Source organism: Oncorhynchus mykiss, chromosome 16 (assembly GCF_057628025.1).
Source record: "Oncorhynchus mykiss isolate SJ-2025 chromosome 16, ASM5762802v1, whole genome shotgun sequence".
Taxonomy (NCBI): domain Eukaryota; kingdom Metazoa; phylum Chordata; class Actinopteri; order Salmoniformes; family Salmonidae; genus Oncorhynchus; species Oncorhynchus mykiss.
The window spans coordinates 21886178-21904666 of record NC_143037.1 but is presented as its reverse complement, the minus strand read 5'-3'; the positions used below and the strand labels follow the sequence as shown (position 1 = coordinate 21904666).

The window sequence follows — 18489 nt, the reverse complement described above, 5'->3', positions numbered from 1 at the left end:
AGGCATCTACAGTGTCTTATGGGGGACAAACAGTAACCAAATGCGGAATTGGTCGGGAAACACACCTCCAGACTGAAATCATGTTTTTTTAATGAGCAACAGAAAAACACACGTGCCAATGTTCGGTGTCTCTTTAAATGCTTTACAGCCCAAGATCGCCAAAGATACATTTTAAGAAGAATCAAGCGAAGGTTCTACCTGTCAATGAAGTCGTCATAGCCAAAGTGTTAGTGCCAGGTTGTGCCTGGGTCGTGTTCATAATGTCACACTGTTTCAAAATGCTTTGCAATGGAAAACTAAAACAAACATTTATTATTGGACATGTTCAGATAGTACATCCCAGTTTCACTCGCTTTTGGACTGCTTTCTAATTTTTCGTGCCTACTGAATATGACCCTGGGTTCAATCTCTGAACAGAATCAAACAGCCAAGGTAAACCTGGGAAATGTTCGAACGCACATACATCCTCCCAACCAACATGGCATCATTAACGGAAAGGAAAATAAAAAATCCTGTGTTTTTCTAGCACCTCCATAACTCTCCATTTAACCAACCCCCACACAGGGTTGAGCTCCCCAAATCATAATGACTCCCCTACTCTTAACATTATTAAATTGAGGGGAAAAGAGTAACGGCCCTATTTTTAATCATGTTGCGGGAGTGTTTGCCAAAGTAAGCCAGGTGAATGGCCCTGATGGGGGTCTTGTCAACACATCGCTGTCGAGGGCAGCGGTTTGGACTCCGGGAGCTATTGGGGGCTATTGGGGGTTTTAGTCCTCGACCAATCATGGGCTGCGATTAAGTATCCCAAAGGTCCGGCCTCAAGAAGCCATGTCAGAGCTGAGAGATGATGTAGGATTGAAATGGCTGGAGTCTGTAATGATATTAGTGATGGATATAGGATAACCTGTTATTCAATGCTTATTCACTAGTACTTAACAGTTAATAAGCCATAGACTAAGCATATATTACAATTTCTATTAATAAGGGTTGCGTCTGGTGAATGTCTAAATAGAAAACAGTTTCTGGAAAGAAAAAAAAGATCAATCAATACACTGAACAAAAATATAAACGCAACATGCAGCCATTTCAAAGATTTAACTGAGTTACACTTCATAGAAGGAAGTCAATTGAAATAAATTCCTTGGATCCTAATCTATAGATTTCACATGACTGGGCAGGGGCGCATCCATAGGTGGGCCTGGAATGGCATACAGTAGGCCCACCCACTGGGGAGCCAGGCCCAGCCAATCATGTGTTTTTCCCCACAAAAGGTTTTTTTACAGACCGAAATACTCCTCAGAGCCACCCCTCCCCCTCCTTAGACGATCCCGCAGGTGAAGAAGCCGGATGTGGAGGTCCTGGGCAGATGTGGTTACACTTGGTCTGCGGTTGTCAGTCTTTAAAACGACGTTGGAGGCAGTTTATGGTAAAGAAATTTAACATTAAATTATCTGGCAAAAGCTCTGGTGGACATTCCTGCAGTCAGCATGCCAATTGCACGCTCCCTCAAAACTTGAGCCATCTGTGGCATTGTGTTGTGTGACAAAACTGCATAGTTTAGAGTGGTCTTTTATTGTCCCCAGCACAAGGTGCACCTGTGTAATGATTATGCTGATTAAATCAGCTTCTTGACATGCCACACCTGTCCAGGTGGATGGATTATCTTGGCAAAGGAGAAATTCTCACTAACAGGGATGTAAACAAATTTGTGCAAAACATTTGAGAGAAATTAGCTTTTTATGCATATGAAACATTTCTGGGATCTTTTATTTCAGCTCATGAAAAATGGGACCAACACTTTACATGTTGAGTTTGTATTTTTGTTCAGTATATTTTGGGTACTGTACTTTATGGGGATGTTTTTGATGGACCCCCAGTCTCCCTGTGAGAGTGAGAGCAGTGCTCCCTGGGCCCACGCCTTCAGCCCAGCCTCTGGCTCTGTTTTCAGTCAGGGGATTGGCCGGCTGGCCCGCCGGTAGCCAGAGAGGCCAACCAGGGTCCACTGGCGCGTGTCTGAGATGTCATGTCAGGCAAGTACTTCCCCTATGGCTGAGCGAGGTTTCAGCACGTCATTTGTCACCCCTATGGAGGTGGAGAAGGACTGAGCACGAGTCCAAGTCTAGCCAGTCTACCAGCCCTTGGAAAAGCAGCAACAGAGGGGAGTGGGGATCCTATACCCTTGAAGAGAAGGAGTTACAGGTAACTTCTTTTTGGAACACCACAAGTCCAACTTGTCTTGGAGTGGGAAAGCACAGGGGAGGTGAGTTGAAAAGAGAGGGGAGAGCAGGGGAGGAAAGGAGAAGATAGACAAGAAGACAGGAGAGGAGAGCGGACCAAATATACCTCTAAGCAATACCTCCTGCATTCCCTACTCCCTTCTTCACCTCATGAAGGACTGTCTGATCTCAGCCCTATCCCAGAGGGCCGTCCCTTCTGCGAGTAACAGGAGCTGGAGACTGATGGGGCGGCCGCAGGGTAAGGTGGGATGGACATCCGTCACAGATGGAGACGTGCCGCAGTGTGGCCGGACCCTGAACCACTCTTTCCACACTACGATACAGCTATGACTGGAAGTCACTTTTCCGTAGCAGGTTAGAACTTACGCAGCAGGTTAGGAGTATTAACGTAACAGGTTAAAATCAAAATGGTTTCCTAACCTCCTGCGAAAATCACTTCCAGTCATAGCTGTATCGAAATGGCGTGAAAAATAGTCTGTCCCGTCCGGACGGTCACAGCGCCAGTCTGTCTTCATCTCAGCTCTGGCCCAATTTCTGGTCCAGTGAGAGAGAGTAATGATAAATTACTGCTTTCCTGTAATTAACTAAAAGGATGGCTGTGGCCTGTTTGGTTAGAGGGTGGATAGAGGAGAGGAGGCTGGGGGAAGAGGAGAGAGGAGGGGGGAGGACAGAGGAGTTTCCTGCCATGTCCCAGGCAATGGTGTTGGGTTTCCTCTGAGGTGTGGTGGAGGTGGGGGGACTGAGATGGAGGTGAGGGTTGGCGGGGAGCGGGTGCTGTCCCACTGTTTATTTTCAGAGCTTCAGCTCCTGCTCTGCCCTGGGTGGGGAACCACCCAGCCTCCCCGCCCTACTTCCCTCCTAGTCTCCCCACCTACTGTAGTCTGACCCGTCTTCAGTTTGAGTAAAAACACCAGAGCAGGATCAGACTCTCAGCCCAGTGCAGCACCCACAATCAGAAAGGTTACAATACAGGCCACTTGACCAGCCATGTAGTCATCAGTATAAGAGCACATGCACCAAACACATGGAAACGCACACACACGGACAGTTGGGTCTGGGCCCCAATGGCAGCATAGCAGCCGTTGATCTAGATCTGCTGCATGATCCTCAAAATGACAAACAATACACATATTTCATTAACTAATAATTTATTTGTCATTTACGATTAAAAAGTCAGTGGTCATTGCATCAGAGGAAAATGTACAGGGAAGACTTCATAATAACACGAGTGATGAAGGAAGGGGGGGGTGCATGGAGCGGAAGGCAACACCCCATCGGCCCTCAGAAGGCAGGTGGACATCGTCTGTGTGAGTGGTGCTCTGTAGTGTAACTCTGTGACCAGAATGTCATGAGGACAGGAGGGGGCTTCTGGCAAATGGGGAGACATTTCATATAATTTTGCTCTTTCAATGCTTTCTTGAGCAAGATTTCACATATTTCATAACACCTGGCAGCAGTAAGTCTACAGTCATTGTTACAATCATTTTGGGCTTTGATATATATTTAAAATGTTCTACGTATAATAATTTAGCTTGTCTCTTACTGGCTTTACAAAGACAATGACAGAAAAAGTATTGGCACTTCAGTCCATATTATACCCAATGGGCAGACTCTCTCCTTCAACTCCCTTAACCTTAGCTCACTTTTCCTCACCGTCCATTTGTGTATATCTCATTATGTTTATACTTTATAAGTCTCTCTCTCTCTCTCTCTCTCTCTCTCTCTCTCTCTCTCTCTCTCTCTCTCTCACCTGTGGACGTTATAAATACTGCGGGAGGGGAACAAAGAGAGCAAGTTACGATCCTGGTTCCACTGCCAAGCTGTGGGGCTTGTTAAGTAAAGCAACAGGGTGGCTCGCCCTAGGAAGACTACAAAATGCTTTCGAGGGGTACGTTTACATTTCTAAATAACATCTGCAGGGTTTAGTAAAGCTTGTTATCTGTAGTCCAATTTTCAGGGTGGCACAGATAAAAGAGGAAGAAAATAGAGACTGAGGTAAAGGGAGAAAAAGTATAGTGATTTTTTTTGTCTTGCTGGATATTATTCATAGCCTGGTCCCAGATCTGTTTGTGCTCTGGCCAACTCCTCTGGAAAATTACCATAGGAGTTGTAGGAGTTGCCAAGACAGCACAAACAGATCTGGGACCAGGCTATACAGTATTATGAAGTGTTGAGGTTCACACTTGAGCTACTCGGCACTGTAGACAGTGCAGTATAACCCTGCGTGGAAGCGGGTTGGTTCTGGACACGTAACTTGGACATCCATCAAACCTGCCCATGCTTTCCCCACATACCAGGCCAAGAAATGGTGGCTACTGTAAGACCACCTGTTTGACAGCTCGTCATGGATGCAAATACATAAATAATCAGACGATTTGGTTCTGCATTTTTGTGAAATTCCATCTCTGGGAATTCCTCTAAGGAAACGCTACTTTTACTCGGAAATGTTAGTGGTTCCGTCTGACCTCTTTGCTGTTCTAAGAAATACCGTTACATATTACACCAAAATGTATGGAAAACAACCTAGTTCACTTTGGTCATGGATTGGTTTTGGATTGGTTTTCAGAGCACTGTGCTACGCGACATGTTGAATGAATACTGTATGATGCAAACATTGACGCATATGAGGGAGGACCCACAACTGTTACACATAAAACCTACAATCTAACCAGACAGACCTTCATGTGACCAACTTCTAAATCCATTCAGCGTTTCTTTTTTTTAGAATGACAACGCTCGGTCTACATTCTCAGCTTTAACGACATAATCTCATAAGTAAGTACAATCATACCATGTGTCTTTAAGCGGTTTTTACATTTGACATTTTCTCATTTATATACATTCTTTCAGCAAATGAAAACAAGACCTTCACCACTGAAGGACTGTGGCTGGCTGCCTTTGTCCCACTACTGTCACGTACACTACATATACAAAAGTATGTGGTTGCCCCTTCAAATTAGTGTCCACATACTTTTGGACATGCAGTGTATCTAATACACAGAAACACACATGTTGCAGAACAGAAAGGAACAGGGGCCTGACAAGAGAGGGAGAGACACTCTTCTGAGGGGCTTGGAAATGTGACAAACCAAACATAGCACTGCAGCCAACCAACCGCTAGCGTGACATTACTGTCAGCATGCTAACAGCTAGCTAGCATTACCCCTTCACAATGTGTTTACATTGTTCTATTTTTGAAATCAATCGTAATACGCTTTTAAAATGAACTAAGGACAAAGACAAAACAGTAACTTTGAGAGCAAACATACGCTCCCTTGTGGTTTCGTTTTTGTCCTGATTTTCTCATTTTCTTGATTCAATTTAGAAACAGGCTGATGCATTATTGGCCAACGAAGAGAGGGAAATGTCGGAAGGCCAATGAGGGGAGATGACTAAGGAGGTTTCCTCTGGATTTGTGATGTTAACATTTGTTAATTCCATGCTCTGCTTACTGTAAATTTTTCGCTTCGCATCGGACGGACCAGCCAAACCACAAACATGCAAACATACAAAGACATGAGGATTGAAGTAGACTATCGCATCATAATACAATCAGGCAGTGTGTATGTAGCCTAGAACGTTCCGGACTCTTTCAGTTTGTCAATAAACTACAGTTGAAAAGGTAGAGCTTAATCCAACCTTTGTGTGTTCTTCGTGAAATGGCACTCTTTATTTTGAGCTCTTCTTTCGGCAAGCGATCACTAGCCCGTCATTGGACACTTTGTCGAAAGTGGCAAACATTTAAAAGACAAGAGAAATAATAGAATTTAACCAACAAACGATATCGGTCACACAATGACACCCGCAGGACCTTCTATCAACAAACAGTGGAAGACATGACGCAAAATATCCCCCCAAAAGTTTCCCTAGTATCAAGGGCATTGTTCTGTTCTGAAGCTGGCTACTTTCCACTCTGCTGGAGTCCCGCTCAAGATTCTTTTTTTCTTCACATGAGTCAGATAGTAATGCATGATTCCATTTCCTGCTCGTGGTGAGAAGGCCTGTGGGGGGGGTCTTCACTTAGATAGTGAGACAGTGGGGTCTGTAGAAGTATAGGAATCTGAGAGCAGAAGTACATGAATATAGAATAAAAGAGAAACATTATTAGGGTTTAGTGTTTGCCAGTGTCCAAACAGTGCCACTGTCTGTCTATGACTGGAGCAGTAGAACCAGTGAGTGAGCGGTGGGGTCACTGTCAACAGCTGTATAGTCTAGACTAGAGTAGCAGATGCCTCAGTCTGAAGTTGTATATATATTGTAATGGCAGTGGTGGTAGAAGTGAGGTTTTGCATTGGAGAAGGCCCCTGTGGGGACAGCCTTTGTTGTGGTTAGAAGGATCCTCTGAGGATGAGGATGCAGCCGTTGTGGGTTCTGGTCCAGAGATACTACTGCAGAGAGTTCATGTCTACATATCTTACCTACGGAATAGGAGTACAAGACAAAATGGCCGCTCTAGGCCAGTAATCTCATAGAGAAAGGTGGGGGTTTAGAGACAGTGAAACAGTGGGTGGAGGAGGCAGACGAACTGAGGTTGTGCAGTTTGTCTTCTCCCCTACATGGGGCACTTTGCTACAACACTAAAAAATCTGTTTCTCTCTCTGATTATCTGAGCTCCATGGATACTCCTGGTAATAGAATGGGAAATGTGAGCTTTGATAGCTTCAAAACACTAAAACATGGTGGCAGGAGAGGGGGACTGAAGCAGTCTGAATGGGGAGGGGGAATGGGAGAGGGCAGGGGTGTGGGGGAGTGTGGACATTTTCGCTGTCGTTGTCGAGAAAGGGAATGGTATCCGCTCGTCTACACTTCGTACCCTTTTTAATGGTCCCTTTTTAAGGCAGACCAATAGAAAAAAGACAGTCACAGTCCCATGATTAAAACAGAAAATAAAAAGGAAATAATTATACAATATACACAAAGTGGTCCTTAAACAGGCAGTATACATGCAGTCTCTGTAATGTGCAGTGTACCCCGTTTCTTTTGGGGGGGGGGTCAGGGTTTTTAGGGGGTTAGGGGGGTCGTGTTCTATCCTGCGAACTAGCCGAGAGCTAGGAAGGGGTCGTGGGGAGGTAGGAGTAGGGGTGGGGTCATGGGGGGGGTTGGCTGAGGATGCGCTGCTCTCTCCCCCATCATGCTTTGCTGCACTTGCCCTTCTTCTCTTTGCGCTGGAACTTCCGGAGGCGCCGCGTCCAAACGTCTCTCCACTGGATGACCAGGCTGTTCTTATCGGCCAGGAGCCCTACGCGCTCTGCTCCTGCAGCAGCCCCAGCAGCCCCTGGTCCAGCCCCGGGCCCCCCGGCCCCAGGGCCCCCCGGCCCGGTCTCGCTGGTGCCCATCACCAGGAAGCGCTTGCTCATCTGGATTTTGGGACACTTGCAGGCCAGGTCCTTCATATGGATCCATAGCACGTTGTCGCCCCGTTTGAGTGGCTCGCCGCGGCTCTTGTAGACCGAGACCACGTTGACCGAGAACTTGGCCCAGTCGCCCACCGTCTCCATGTCCAGCACGTTGACTTGCACCGCTGATGTGGCACACAGACAAACCAACCATTACAACTTATGCAGGTTCAGTCCTAACACAACTGTAAACTAACTGAAAATACTATTTAGCAAAAAAAGCCAGTAGCATATAGTATAATAACATATAATACCTTATAGCTACTAACAATCATGTTTCGGACTGATGGGCTGGCAATTTACTGTTATGTTTCACTGTTCTAGTACGGGTACTACTTTTTTCATGCTTGATAAATAAATTGGATGCATTCAGTTGTTCAATCGCTCACCATAGTCTTTCTTGCAGTATTTCTTCATGTTGATCTTCAGATTCCCTTTCACTGGTTTGCAATAGGATTCACAATCTGCTGAAAAAAGAAAAACACATTTTAAACACCGGATACATTTTTAGTCGATGCACCACAATTACATGTGTGCGGGGTTTTCCCTTTTTCAAAACACCAGCTACCTGCACACTAGGCAGTCTTACACACTGGAGTCCAACTTGCTGGGAATTACACACTTGGGACAATTACACACATAACAGGACAGATCCACACTTAGGAGAATTACACACATAACCGCACACAGCAGCTACACATTTGAGATGATAAAGTGAACATGATGACATGGTTACATTCTAGGAATAATTACACACTTGAGACGTTTACACACTGTGTTACACACACACACACAAAGAGGTACATAAAAACGCATGTAGCACACGCACATAGCGCACGCACGCACACACACACACACACACACACAAAATAGACACAAACATGCATGCATGCATGCATACACACACGCATGCACGTACACACCTACATGCAAACACACAGGTATGCACACACACATATATATACACACACACAGCATGAGTGCCAGGACTCTGAGACAGGCGGCTGGATAGAGGAAATGTTAGGTTTGGTGGGATTTGCTGGAGTAATATACGACCTTATACAAATCACACGTAAGCCCCTGCAATAACCGCTGGGGGAGTCGTGGGTGGGTGGAATATTACAGAGGGGGAAAAGTGTTCCATTTGACATGTCTGCCTGCCTTTTGGGGGACTCTGAGAAAAGACAGAGCGCGGTGGAAGTGGTCATGGCTGGATGGCTGTGAGTAGCCCACAGCAGCCTCATGGCTGCGAGACTACGGCCAGAGAGAGACCACACAGCTGACTGCTGTACGTATGGAGGAGGATGAAGCTGCCCTGTGGTCGATCCGCTTTTCTCTGGGACTTGACTGGTGGGTGTTGGGTCATAGGTGTGTGAACTAGAGCGGTTGAAAAAAATATTTGCAGTAAACGACCGACTGTACATACCGCAATACAGGTTTGGTTGAATTGATCCCTTACAGATCCATATAGGACATGAGAAAACACACATGAATGGACACAAAGTAGTGAATAATGTGGGCCAGCCAAACCACAACGTAACACCCAGTGGTGCTGTGGGACAACCCAATGTAAGCTTCTGTGGTAGAACCTCTCCCTAAGCTATGACGGGGCACTCACTATTAAAATGGCCAATTGGCTTTAATGTCACTGCAGTGGGAGTTGTGAGGATGGGACAAAGGATCAAACATGTTCATTAAACCACTTCTTTACTGTACTTGTTTTGGGTTTATAAAACCTTTTTGGGTTGGATACTTCAATATAGCGCTGGTTTAAAAGGTCACTGAGGGACAGAGTTGCTGACCAGTCTTGTTTTCTAGTTAACATGCCAGAGAGCCAGGTATCCAATTGAATTTTACTCTGGCTTTTGAAGGGGACATGCGCAAAGGTCCCGAAGACACCGGGTTTCGTTTTCCGCTAGTGTGAAATCACAAAGACGTGAGTCCTGGTATATGCGGGCTCCCTGGTCTCAGTCTCTCTAGTTTCCTTCAAAGTAAAATAATTCAGAAGTTGTGCAGGGAAGCGGACTCCTCCTCCAAAACAAACAAAATAAAAGTGATCGCTCACAGGAATATGGCCCCCCCAAAAAACGGTTTCAGGGTCGGTCGCATGCGAGGAGAGAGCCATGTTGCGAGGAGAGAGGAGAGAGCCGGAGCAGGCGAGGGCAGGAAGAGGAGAAAGAGAGAGAGGGGGCCGAGGAACCAGTAAAAATGTCAGGGAGGCTTGGCCCGTATATTAGAGTGATGGAGCTTTTATTAGCGACAAGCGGAGAGAGAGGCCAGAGCAGCTGCTTAGTTCCTTTACCTCTCACTCACAGCAGCTTTCAATAAACCTCAGTTAAACATACCTGGGTTAACGTGTGTGTTTGTGCATGTTTCTCTGTGGTGAGAGAGAGAGAGAGAGAGAGAGAGAGAGAGAGAGAGAGAGAGAGAGAGAGAGAGAGAGAAAGAGACAGAGAGGATTTGGTGTACGTGCGTGGGTGTGTGAATGTGTGTGGGTTAGGGAGAGGGCGCAATGAATGAATTGATGAAGTAGGCCACACTGAATCAGTCATGGGGAGAGCTGAATAAATCTGTTGAATGTCCATCTACAGGAGTGAAGAGTAAACAGACTGAGTGATATGCTAGAGCAGTTCAGACAGTCAAGTAGAAAAGGACAGTTAATCCTGCTCCCTAGCTTTTACCCATAGGATCTTGGGCTCCAAAGTGTTTTTTTTTGTGTACATATACATGTGTTTGTGTGTGTGTGTGTGTGTGTGTGTGTGTGTGTGTGTGTGTGTGTGTGTGTATAAATGCATGTGTTTGTGTGTGTGTGTATGTTTATATATTTGTACATTAGTATGTGTGTGTGTATATACAGTATTTGTGTGTATGTATATGTGTCTGTGTGTGTGTGTGTGTGTGTGTGTGTGTGTGTGTGTGTGTGTGTGTGTGTGTGTGTGTGTGTGTGTGTGTGTGTGTGTGTGTGTGTGTGTGTGTGTGTGTGTGTGTGTGTGTGTGTGTGTGTGTTGTGTGTGTGTGTGTCTGCATGGTACCCTGGTACAGTGGCAAGCCGTGCAGCCCTCGGTATCAGTGGTGTGTGTTTTCCCATGAAGAGTCACTTACTGATGGGCATTCACCTGGAAAAGACCCCATGAATCGCCCATTGACCCAGAAGAGCCACGGCTGAAAACACACACAATCGACTCGGAGGCTCCGGTTACCCTTGTTCCCTCGTCCCTTTTCACAGTGCCGTGACAATGACAAATTGCGTCCACCGCCCCCCGCACGCACACACACACACACATTTTCAGGTTTTTGGTACCTGAGTGCCCTAAGGAGGAGGAGAGGTTGGTTGGTATATGGGGTGTGGGTTAAAGGAGAGATGGAAGAGAAAATGATCCTGTATGTTGTACACTTGTGTGGGGATGAATTAACGATAAAGAACTGCTCTTATTTGTTTTTCACAGTGGAAAAGCCCTTTCCCAGGGATGCAGAAACACACAAAGGAGTGTACTGTGTGTGTGAGGGTTACAAGCCCAAGCAGAGACTAAGTTGGTGTAAGCAATGTGGGGAAAATTCCACCTAGCCTATCAGAGGGCAAGGCGGAGCTGTTAGACCTATCAGTGGGCTAGGTTAGCCGTGGTCTGGCAGTTGATGGTAGTGTGAGCCGCTAGAAAAACTAATAAGGTAACACCACAACTTTCACATCCGAGCTAGACATATTACAATTCCTTCAAGTTGAGACCCAGTCGGTCTTTGGCTAGCTATCAAAGGTCACCAGTCTAAATCCCTTCCTCCCACAAACTCTCCCTCTGCGGTAGGTACATGTTACTCCTTAGTACTGATACAGGATTTAAAAAAAAAATCCATCCGCCTAATGGTTAAGGTTAGGATTGGGGATAGGATCTGATCCTAGATCTTTAGATATATAGCAAATTCTACATCAAGCACTCCCGCTCAACTAATTTGCCCCCCTTTGGCTAGTTTGCATGCATCCCCTGCAGTGTGAGAAGTCCCAGGCCTTACAGAACATCTCTTCTGGCCTGGGCCTTCCAGAGAGGGCCGTGTCTCAGCCGAATCAACTGTGAAAGCTAAGGAGGGGGTCCTGACGTTGTGGGAGGTACGTCTGTGGTCGCCACGGCGTTGAGTTAAAGCCTGTGATGAATCACCGTTTCCAAATCAACACCGGGCCACAATTCCCCCGGGGAGGCGAAGGCGTTAAATAACGGGAGGGGAATAATTGACTGGAGAGATCCTGGATGGAGTGAGGACTGCCAGGAGTCAGAGGCGGAAAACGTTCTCCCCCAAAACGACGGTCGCCAACACTCTTTTCACGCCTCGAAAGTTCCCCGTCGAAGTTTCCCCGGGGTAGCAAACTGCAACTAATCACTTCTGTTGCAGCCTTTCCGTTGGCTTTGTGTTCGGCTGGAGTCGGACTTCAAGCACAGCGGAGCAAAGCTAACGCGCTAAAGGCTAGCAGGCAGACGTCGTGCCAAGAATGCAGGTTTTAAGACAATGGAAAATCTCACTTGGATCCAGAGCAGTCGTTTCTTCACGGAATATCAAAAGAGAAGCCCACCACCTCCATTAATATTTATTAACCCAGTTTAGAAATGGAGGCCAGAAATATTAAGAAGGTTGTGTTTTTGAAAATGTTACACAGGTGTCAGGTGTGGGATGTAGGGTGAGGGAGTGACTAACCTGCCGGTTCCTCTGTGCTGCTGCTGACCATGGCTGTAGGGTTCACCACTGGGATCTCTGAAACACACACACACACACACACACACACACACACACACACACAGAGTTTTAACTAGAGTTTTATGGAAACAATTTATACATTTTATGTAGACATGGTGTAATTGCTGGCCATATGCCTACTCTTTGCATCTGTGGTCAAGCCAATAAAGTATGCCTGAATTAAATCACAGTTATTTGACGTAGGTAGAATGAGAGGAAGGGTGTAGGGTGGAAACATCAACCCAAACACAGTGATAAAGATACTGATATTGGCACACACACACACACACACACACACACACACACTGTAGAAGCATACTTTGTCTGAGCCGAACTCTCTTCCTTAGAAAACAGTACCACCATGGTGTAAGAGATCAATGCATTCAAACAGGGACATGGGGAGAGCCACCTTCAGACAGATGCAAACTCCCTCAATACGCCTGGTTAGCTCAACCAGAACCCCTCGCCAGTCTCCACCAAAGCCAAAATAATTAAATTCTTAAAGAATTCCCCCCACAACGAAGGCCCCCTTTTCAATACAAATGCTAATGCAAAGCGATGAAATTTGAATGCTAACAACAAATCCACTGCCTCAATGATAACAACAACAGGATGATTGGGACGCTGGCTTAGCATCGTTAGCGTGCACCCAGAGGGATTTGCCTTTCGACTGGGGAGTTAGAGGGAGGAGGACTGGGTTGGAGTCAAACAAACAGACAAGGAGCTTCCTGGAAAGAGCGTTTTTGAGAGGCAAGTGACAGTTGGCTTGCTTCGAAATTATGGACACCCCTACCAAGAACAACAAATAGGGCATTGAGCTTTGGACTGCTTGGTAAAGGCCGAGAGGAAAGGAGAGCAGCTGGTGAAAGGCACGCCAAGCTGTGGGCCACTCCTCTGAAGGTGGAGGGTTGAGAGTGGATATTGAGATGATAAAGGGATATTCAGATGAGGGGCAGTGTTATCATACTAATTGGCTGTTAGCACGCCTGGTCTTTGTGTCGTACTGTGTTAGAGGGCAGAAGGGCTTGACCGGGGAGGAATGATAGTACCAATCAAATGGAGGGCGTTTTGGGAAGAGATGCTCTCTGGCTCACAGGGGAAACCTCAGATGGCATGCACATGCATACACACACGCGCTGACACACACACTGAGGCCAAGAAACACTCTTTCTCCTCATTGGGTGTCTTTCAGAAAGTATCTGATTGGTTTTGTCGGCCGCGACCGCTATTGTTTTCTCCTTTTTGCCCTCCGCCATCTGCTCTGTAACACCAATGTGAGACCAACAACATGGCACCATGTGGCACGACGTGGCATAGCGGGGTAGGGTACGGCATGGCTTGGTGTGGTACAGCATAGTTTGGTGTGGTTGGTTCAGGGTTACACAAGCCTGGTGTGTGTGTGAGAGAGTTGTGCCAAACCACATGGCACAGCACGATGGCAAGCTGCCCTCTATTCCTCCTGCCCGCAGGCGGTGGACCAGTGATCTAATTCATACACACACACACTCACAGAGCACGCACACACACATATACACACACACACACACTGTACTGGCATGTGACGGTGCTAAAGCCTGAACGGTAATCAGGTACTGGGGTCTCAGGGTGGCACTAATCTACCCCAGACCAGACCACCATGACCTGCCTTCATCTGCGGGACTGGTGCCAGCTAGGAACTTCTGTCCCTACCTTTGTTTTACCAGGGCAGGTTACCTGAGAACCTATTCTCTTTTACAACCTGCCCAAATAGTGAGCAAATGTCTAATTCATTATTTTTTTTAACAAAATGCGGCTGAAGGCATTGAAAACTCAGACTTTCTAATCGAACACAGGCAATGGTGGATTTATGGATGGGCTAGCTTACCTCATGCTAACCGAGTGCTGCAGTGTTTACCTGAGTTATCTATCATAATTAGCTTTTAAACTAATGTAAACCCACTAATGGGATAGCTAGCTTGTGACATCCCAGGGAACATGACTCTCCACCATGTTGTTACCTGGCTATAGAAATGAGACCGGGAATGAAGCAGCTGTACCTGCCATGTTACATGTGTGGTTGTAAACCCCTCGTTGGAGCTGGTACATGGTTTCTCTCGTATGCAGTGGTTCCCAAACTGTGGGGGCTAGGAGTCGGCAGCGGGGGAACTCAGTCCGGCATTCAACTTACTCTTGAAAGTTATAATAGTAGAATGCACAAGGTGTAATTTTGAAATTGGGTAATGCATCATCAGTTTTCCTCTTGTCAAACCAGTCTTTGCATACCTTAGAGAGCTATAATGTGTCAGAAATGTCCAGATCAACTAGCCCATGTCAGCTAGGTTTTTTAGACCATACATTCTGTTGTAATGTTTGAGTCAGTCAAATATCACATGAATGCACATTAGTCATGGCAAAATGTATAGAATTGCACAGAAAGGAGCTTTAAAACTGTAAAATGTCCTCTACACCCCACGACTAAATGTGTAGAATTGCAAGAAATAAGCTATAAGACTGCTAAATTGTATCTCCGCCAACAAGAGGGGTGTGAACAGTTTCTGTTATGAACAGTGCGTGTTATGAACAGTGTGTGTTATGAACAGTGTGTGTTATGAACAGTGTGTGTTATGAACAGTGCTTGTGTCCATAGAAATAGAAATAGGCTCAGGAAGTTCCCCGAGTCTGGGAACCGCTGCAGTATGGTACGTTTTCCCCAGTATGTAACATGGTAATGGTATTCCAGTATGTTACATGGTAATGGTATCCAGTATGTTACATGGTAATGGTATCCAGTATGTTACATGGTAATGGTATCCAGTATGTAACATGGTAATGGTATTCCAGTATGTAACATGGTAATGGTATTCCAGTATGTTACATGGTAATGGTATCCATTATGTTACATGGTAATGGTATTCCAGTAACATAGTAATGGTATCTAGTATGTTACATGGTAATGGTATTCCAGTATGTAACATAGTAATGGTATTCCATTATGTAACATAGTAATGGTATTCCAGTATGTAACATAGTAATGGTATCCAGTATGTTACATGGTAATGGTATTCCAGTATGTAACATAGTAATGGTATTCCATTATGTAACATGGTAATGGTATTCCAGTATGTTACATGGTAATGGTATCCAGTATGTTACATGGTAATGGTATCCAGTATGTTACATGGTAATGGTATTCCATTATGTAACATGGTAATGGTATTCCAGTATGTTACATGGTAATGGTATTCCAGTATGTTACATGGTAATGGTATCCAGTATGTCACATGGTAATGGTATTCCAGTATGTTACATGGTAATGGTATTCCAGTATGTAACATAGTAATGGTATTCCATTATGTAACATGGTAATGGTATTCCAGTATGTTACATGGTAATGGTATCCAGTATGTTACATGGTAATGGTATTCCAGTATGTTACATGGTAATGGTAATCCATTATGTAACATGGTAATGGTATTCCAGTATGTTACATGGTAATGGTATTCCAGTATGTTACATGGTAATGGTATTCCAGTATGTTACATGGTAATGGTATTCCAGTATGTTACATGGTAATGGTATCCAGTATGTTACATGGTAATGGTATTCCAGTATGTTACATGGTAATGGTATTCCAGTATGTAACATAGTAATGGTATTCCATTATGTAACATGGTAATGGTATTCCAGTATGTTACATGGTAATGGTATTCCAGTATGTTACATGGTAATGGTATTCCAGTATGTAACATGGTAATGGTATTCCAGTATGTTACATGGTAATGGTATTCCAGTATGTAACATAGTAATGGTATTCCAGTATGTTACATGGTAATGGTATTCCATTATGTAACATGGTAATGGTATTCCAGTATGTTACATGGTAATGGTATTCCAGTATGTTACATGGTAATGGTATCCAGTATGTTACATGGGTATATTATGGTTTCCCTGTGTGGTTGGTTTAGTGTTAAGCCTTTAGTTGATGTGGTGGCAGAGACTGGCGTGGGCATTCTGGTAAAACCCTGATGGGGGGGGGAAATGAAACCAACCCCTTGTCCTTGGAGTGGGAATGACAACACAGATACAAACAGAGCCCAGATTGAGGTGGACAGGGAGGTTGAGTGTGTGTGTGTGTGCCACCACTGGGGCCTTCAGCACGAAGGAGGCCTTGCCTTGGTCACGCTCTGGTGCACCCACAGACGTCAGCGCTGGTGGATAGATTACTGGCCAGGACCACAGCAACACACAGTGTGTGTGTGTTTGTGTGTGTGTGTGCGTGTGCGTGCGTGCGTTTGCGCGTGTGTGTGTGTATGTATGTGCAGGCTCGATTCCCACAGGCTCGATGTGGCTACTGATAGCAAAAACAGTACACTGCCTTCCCCTGGTGACAAGTAAATATGTGCTTCTGTTAAATGCATGTCAATGTGTGTGTGTGTGTGTGTGTGTGTGTGATATTATTACTGATGCAAGGGTCGGTTGAGCGTCCCTGTGTGTGTGTATCTGTGATCTACTTACTGATGCAGGGGGCCACAGGTGAGCGGCTCTGTTGGTAACCCTTTGCACAGCGGTTGCAGGTTATGCCCGTCACGCCGTCCTTACAGGGGCACTGGCCCGTCGTCTGGTTACACGTCTTACCTGCCGCACCCACCGGGTGGCAGTCACAGGCTGGAGAGAGGGAGGGAGGGAGAGGGGGAGGAGGTGAGAGAGGGAGAGGAACAGAGGGAGACAGAGAGCGAGACAGAGAGAGAGAGCGAGAGAGAGAGAGAGCGAGAGAGAGAGAGAGAGAGAGAGAGAGAGAGAGAGAGAGAGAGAGAGAGAGAGAGAGAGAGAGAGAGAGAGGAGATGGTTAGATGTGGCCAATTGAGAAACATAAGTCGCCTACGGTTCTTCACACATATTCAATGTCACTTTCAAGGTTTATTTGTGACTCGACTCAAATCAGATGGCATTTTGAACCCTCTTTTATATAGGCTCTGTAGCACAACACATCCTAGTTAATCATCAACTGCCATTGAAGTATCCAACTGTATTCCAGATGCAACAGGACTGAGTGTTCCTTTAGTCTATTTCCTCTATCATTCACACTCCAGGTCTTGGATTCCTTCTGCTCAATTGGGCTACCCTGCTACTGTCGCCTCCAGGTTTACGGACCTGACACTGCCTGGTAAAGATGTGTGTGTGCATATGTGTGTGTTGATAGGGAAGAAAAGCCTCCATTTGTCCGGTCTCTTAGGTGCTACGCTGGTGCCTGTTTGTGTGTGACACCCACTCTGCCCTTTCATCACTTCCCAAAAATCTGCCTGGCGCCCGCTGCGTACCAACGACAACACGCCACCCAGAGAGAGTCCCCGTCCCCCCGGTCTTTTATGTGCTGTTATGGTATGCGCCGTCTGTCCGAATGCACCTAGAGAAATACGGGTCTTCTTCTGTTTAAAGAGCTGCTGGGATACAAGACCCGGCCTGTTGGTCAGCTCCTCTCTTACAAGAGCTCTTTACAAGGTGACAGAGAGTAGAAGAGAGTAGAGGAGAGGAGAGGAGAGGAGAGGAGAGGAGAGGAGAGGAGAGGAGAGGAAGAGGAAGAAGAGAGAAAGACATGCAGAGGGGAAGAACGGTGAAAGGGAGAGAGAGAGAGGGCTAACATGTTCCAAACTTTGCCTCTGGTGTGCTCATCAGCATAAACAAGACTAAATCTCCCTCACCTCACCTTGGTTCAACCCGGCTCAACAAGGAAAACAGACATGTCTTCCTTGGGAAGCCGCACACAGACACACACACAAACGTAGAAGATAAACCTCTCCATCCGCAAGCTATCAAGTATCACTTTTACACGTTACACTGATCAATCTGAGACTATCTTGACACATAAAAACGCATAACTTTAATATCCCCATAACATTTTACTTTAAAGGGTGCGATTGAACACTTAGACTTGGCTTGGAACTGCAGCTCCTCTGTCCAGGCAATACAAAAGTAATGCTTTTGGAAAAATTCACAAAAAAAAACTCTGCCCCCTCGATTCAATGCTAATATTTTGCATTTTATCTTGTCGATCTATTCTGGCATAAATAATTGCTTTTGGCCAAAAACAACTGGCCCCCAAAAAAACTGCAGACGGGGGAAGACGGCTCTTTCCCTCTACTTTGGGCTTAATTAGG

At 45.7% G+C, this 18489-nt stretch overlaps 1 protein-coding gene across 5 annotated transcripts in view; it reads right to left on the bottom strand.

Annotated features, from left to right (window-relative positions):
- Positions 1–3371: 3371 nt before the first annotated feature.
- Positions 3372–18489, bottom strand: part of ntn2 (netrin 2) — a 60102-nt gene continuing 44984 nt past the window's right edge. For 2 of the 5 annotated variants that reach the window (XM_036946498.2, XM_036946499.2), the window contains exons 4-7: positions 16850–16999; positions 12317–12373; positions 8026–8103; positions 5887–7761 (exon numbers count right to left, since the gene is read on the bottom strand). In XM_036946498.2, coding sequence (XP_036802393.1) covers positions 7370–7761; positions 8026–8103; positions 12317–12373; positions 16850–16999 — 677 coding nt within the window. In that variant the 3' untranslated portion in view covers positions 5887–7369. Of the gene's footprint in view, positions 7762–8025; positions 8104–12316; positions 12374–16849; positions 17000–18489 lie in introns of all 5 variants that reach the window. The other 3 variants (XM_036946497.2, XM_036946500.2, XM_090202229.1) reach the window with 3 other exon arrangements.